Genomic DNA, 5,229 nt, shown 5'->3' on the forward strand with positions numbered 1-5,229 from the left:
GGCGAAGTTTGCCATCTCTAATTCTTTTATTAGCATGCCATGTTAAATTTTGAGCTGTTTGTGGTGATTAAAACAATCTTTTCAACCTAGGAATAGGTGGAAAATACCATAATACCTTTTTAGGAACCCCTTTCCTAAATTTTGTTGAGCTATCTTTTTTTATTTGATACCTAGATGCTCCACAATTTGGGCATTCAGCAAGATCAGCAAATTCATTCCTATACAAAATGCAGTCATTTGGACATGCATGTATTTTTTCATACTCTAAGTCTAGCACTTTCATTGTTTTCTTAACCTCGTACATTGACATAGGTAGAGTATTATTATTTGGCAAAATATCAGCAAGGACTTCTAACAAAGCAGAAAACCCTTTATCGGACCACCCATAGTTCCCTTTCACATTGTAAAGTCTCATTAAACTAGATAACTTTGAATGTTTTGCACCCGGGTACAAGGCTTTTCAGCATCTTCAAGCATATCCTTAAAAGAACTAGGATCTCTATCATAATGCTCGTAAGCATCTTCGACCATGTCAATTATATTACTGTAATCATGACATCTAAATCTTTGACTATGTGAATGGTCTTCACAGTTTGTAAATGTAGATTTAGAGTCAGTCTCACCATGCCAAGTCCAAACAATATATCTTGGGAGAAAACCTTTTTCAAATAAATGATCCTTCACCTGTTGAGGAGTATGAAACTCCATATTACAACAAAAGGTGCAAGGACATCTAATTGACATTCGATTTTCAGCATTCAAAATGGCAAAATCTAAGAAATCAGCAACTCCATAACGATACTCTACAGACAATCTATCACAAGTTATCCAACTTCTGTCCATTTCAAATATTTTACCTGTTCACATATGTAATGTCAGTTTAAGTTTAATGAAATTGCATGATTAATTTAAAGTTCAATGTTATTATGATTATAGTTGCAATAATAAACTTATAATTCTGGAAAATCATTAATAGCCCCTATAAATCATTAATTATAATAATAATTTAGACAAAATCCTGAAATTGAAACAAAAGAAGTTTTGAAACTTAAATAGGAGATTAATAGGTAAGATGGGTGCTAATGGCTTTTTAAGTAGTCGAACTAATTCATAAGTCAAGTAACTAACAAAAGTTAAGAGTTCAAATAAATAATGTCTTCATACCACTTTGCAAGCCATTTTTTAAGATTCTATAAATCATTTTTTAACTTCAAATACAACATGCAGAACTACTTTAAAACAAGCATTTCTTTATTGAATCAAACACAAATCATCAACTTTATACAGTCTCAAAATACTCACAACCACGAACTTAATTAATTCATATCATAGTCATTGTCTCTATTACAAATCTTCCAACCAAAACAGAATAAATAAACAAGTAGGATTATATAACAAAATTTGCCTCTCTTCACATGAAACAGAGATGTAAATAGTTTGTAACCACTAAATACACAATCATTCAGCCAATATAACACCTAAACAATCATCTCCTAATCACAAAGGCAAAAGCTAAAATGAAATTTCATATTTTAGTACATTCAAAATCAACTAACTTATTGCTCAAAGTTAAGAAACGGAGCTAACAGTTTATTTCAGAAACTAAAAAAAATGCACATTCTTAGTTTTAAATAACAATGACAGTAAATCACATGCACAAAAGTTTGAAACTGACCTCAAATGTGGCAGAAAAAACAGAGTCGCAACAGCAAGTGTTTTGAGTTTAAGTAATGCACCACTTAAAATGCTTGTATTTTTGGACTGCATGTGAGTGAAGATATAGAAAAATAAGAACAAAAATTTCAAGTTACGAATAAATAAAAGAAAAAAAAGATTTGGAAAACAAAACCCACCAGGGTCGCACTACTGTTCAATTTCTGAATATCTGAAACAACCCAAAAATAAAAATTCAAAAATATTATTCATAAGCCAAATTAAAACAAACCCAATAATTAAATTGCCCAAAAAAATAAAATATTCTGCCATTACCAGCTGATAACCTCCTCTACAGTTCTTTCTCTGGACTTAACTTGTCAGGGAGAATGAGATTACCTGAATACGCAACCGATGGTGCCACGTCACCCCTTGTCGATGACTTTTACTTGCTTGCCTAGTATAGGCACTGGATGGTTTAGTTGGAGAAAACCCCCTTCGATAACAAGCGATTACGGTTTTGGTTTGTGTTTCAATTTGGGAAAAATGGAAAAACGAAACAGAGTTTTAGCTTTTCATTATCTATCTAAATTAATTGAATTTAATTTGTAAATGGATAGTGCAAAACAGAAGAGATCGAGAAGAGAAAAACGAAAGAGAAAGTGAACGATGAAAGCAAGATAGAGACAGTCGATATAGTCTGGGTAGATAGGGAAAAGTCAAGTGTGTTTTATGTTGTTGTTATTTATATTTTCATTTTTTAATAATTTAAATATTATTATGACTTTGACTCATCGAGATTTGATGGTCTGTGCTCCAAACATTAAAGCTTTAAATCTTAGAGCTCTCAGGTTCGAAGTTGGAGCTAAAACAAAATTTTTATGAATTTTTTTTATCATTGATACTTTGGTGTTAGTGATCTTTGATGTTTAATTTGCTGACACCCTAGTATCATTAATCTCTGATTCCTATTTGTCAAAACCAGAAAATGGTGCATATGTACATAAGTACTGACACTTTTTGCAAAGTGTCAGTAAAGCCCATTTTTCTAGTAGTGACAAAAGATAACAAAAGAAACAAACAAGAATTAAAAAAAATAAATAATAAAGATAAACCATTCAAGATAGAAATCCCAAAAAAAAAGGCATAAATTATGAACAAATAAGGGAGATAACAACAAAACTGACAACTAATTTTATAATGCCCAACTAATTTATTCAAAATAAAAAATAAAAAAGCTAATTGACAATAAACCTAGGGATTCAGCAATTACAAGGATGGCTTCTCCACCGCCAATTAAACAATGCAAGGAAATAGTGACAACGATGACTTCAACAATGAACGTGTTGATGGAAGGCGCAACAATGAGTATATATGGTGATTTTGTGCTTAAAATTTTATAATGAAGTGGTTGCTTCAATAGCATATACAATGATTTTGGTTTCCATGCAATGGATTTCAAAACCAATTTTTAGATTAAAGTAGGGCTTGTTAATTTTGGATTTTGAGGGGTTTCAATGGTTAGGTTTCTCAACCCTTGCCGATGGAGTGATGAAGTCAGAGGAGTTGAAGTGTTTATTAACACTTAGAATTTTCTTGTAGTTTAAAGTCTTTAGTAAACAACAGCGTGTAGAAGTTAAATAAATATTTTTATTTTTAAATTTTTTTAAATTATGAAAAATCAACACGGTGTCATTTCATGCCCAAATTGATCTATCCTAAACTCACCATTTCATTAAATATTAATTTGCTATCATATTTATATGATATATAAAAACTCTATCACAAATATGTCATGTCTTTATGATGTATGAAATTCTGTCATGTGTCTATCATATTCTTGTAATAAATGACTAATTTTTTAATATCAATCACAATAATTTTGTCATGTTAGCCCATTATTCTAATAGTGAGATATTTATCCAACTGGACTACAAAGTAGCAAATTGCTTTGTTATCTTTACTTTTGTTGTCGAAATTATTATTATTATTTTTTTAATGGTAGAAGTAGAACCTAATACCTCACAATTATCATTTAATAATATGTTAATTACCAAATACTATTATTTTTTTATTCATACCTAGTAGTGATTTAAATTTGAAAAGCGAACAAACCAGAAACCAATTTTTAATATATAATAAACCAGTTTATATTTTTATTTTTTAAGGAGAAATGTAAGGATCCTTTAAAAAAAAAAAAACTACCAAAATTACAATGACAGAATTAGAAAGGAAAATCACAACAACATTATAATTGCATTCAGTTTCTATGTCTCCAAATCCTCCTTGTTGCCTTTTGCTGCGTTCCCAACTTCTCCAGAATCCATCCGTTAATTCCTATGCTGATGTTGAACCCGAGAACCAATCCTGCCACAAATCCGCCTGCATAGCCAGTCAGAATGATTTTCCAATCAGATGCGCCTGAAAACAGGGACTCCTCCGAGCCTTCAGTATGATCTTCATTTGTTGCAGCTTCACCACTCTCACATCCTTTGGACAAAGGCTTTCCACACAATCCTAAGTTGCCGTCGAAAGAAGTGTTGTCAAATGTAGCAAATTGCTTTCCTTGTGGTATAGGCCCTGTAAGGTAATTGTCCGAGACATTGAAGAATGCGAGAAATGTGAGGTCAACCAGTTGTTGAGGAATCCGTCCTGAAAACTTGTTATTTGAGAGATCCAATGATTCCAAATTTGTTAGATTGCCCAAACATGACGGAATATGGCCTTGGAGATTATTGTACTGGAGGTTTAGAACTTGAAGTCCCTTTAAATTCGCAATCGATGCTGGAATCGCCCCATCAAATCTATTGTTTGAGAGAATAATGCCCGCGAGGATATCCGGAATCTTGTTATATGTCATCATTCGCCCTTTGCTATTCATTGTCATTGAGTAGTCATAAGTGCTAAGTACATTATTGGTCACTTGTCCATACGAAGAAAGCACATCTTGCAGATATCTTAGCTCACTTGTATTGACAATTTTCATGGCATTCCAACACAGGAAACTCTTTGATGGAAGCTTTCCAGTAAATCTGTTGTCAGATAGGTCAATAATGCGGAGTTTCGAAAATCCACAACCAGTTCTGGGTTCTTCTATAATGCCATAAAATGTGTTGGATCGTAGGATGAGAACATTCAATTTTGGAAGAGTTCCTAACCAAGACGGAAAAGTGTCACTAATCTGGTTGTTCCCAAGACCAAGAAATTCCAACTTTGAACAGTTGATCAATGATCTTGGAATTCTTCCTTGAAACAGATTATGGCTTAAATCAATCACGCCTAATCTACTTTCTTTAATGAAAGTATTTGGGATGGTCCCAAAGAAGTTGTTAGCCTCCAAGTCGAGCACTGAAAGTTCATCGCTGAAATTGCCTAAACACTGAGGAAGCAAGCCACTTAAGTTATTGTGAGACAAAACAAGGCTTTCAAGAATATTCAAATTGCATATCCACGATGGAATTTCCCCTGTTAACCTATTGTTTGAAGCTAGATAGTTAACGGTTCCGGGGGGTGGAACTGGGAGTGGTCCTTGTAAATTATTAGAGCTAAGATCAAAAGTCACCGCATCACTTTTAT

At 32.8% G+C, this 5,229-nt stretch overlaps 1 protein-coding gene across 1 annotated transcript in view; it reads right to left on the bottom strand.

The window, feature by feature from the left end:
* Positions 1 to 3,913: 3,913 nt before the first annotated feature.
* LOC18040336 (receptor-like protein 9DC3) overlaps positions 3,914 to 5,229 on the bottom strand; it is a 4,393-nt gene continuing 3,077 nt past the window's right edge. The window contains exon 3 of the mRNA XM_006432277.2: positions 3,914 to 5,181. Coding sequence (XP_006432340.2) covers positions 3,914 to 5,181 — 1,268 coding nt within the window. The remainder of the gene's footprint in view (positions 5,182 to 5,229) is intronic.

This window comes from Citrus clementina, unplaced genomic scaffold (genome assembly GCF_000493195.1).
Source record: "Citrus clementina cultivar Clemenules unplaced genomic scaffold, Citrus_clementina_v1.0 scaffold_5, whole genome shotgun sequence".
Classification (NCBI taxonomy): Eukaryota; Viridiplantae; Streptophyta; class Magnoliopsida; order Sapindales; family Rutaceae; genus Citrus; species Citrus x clementina.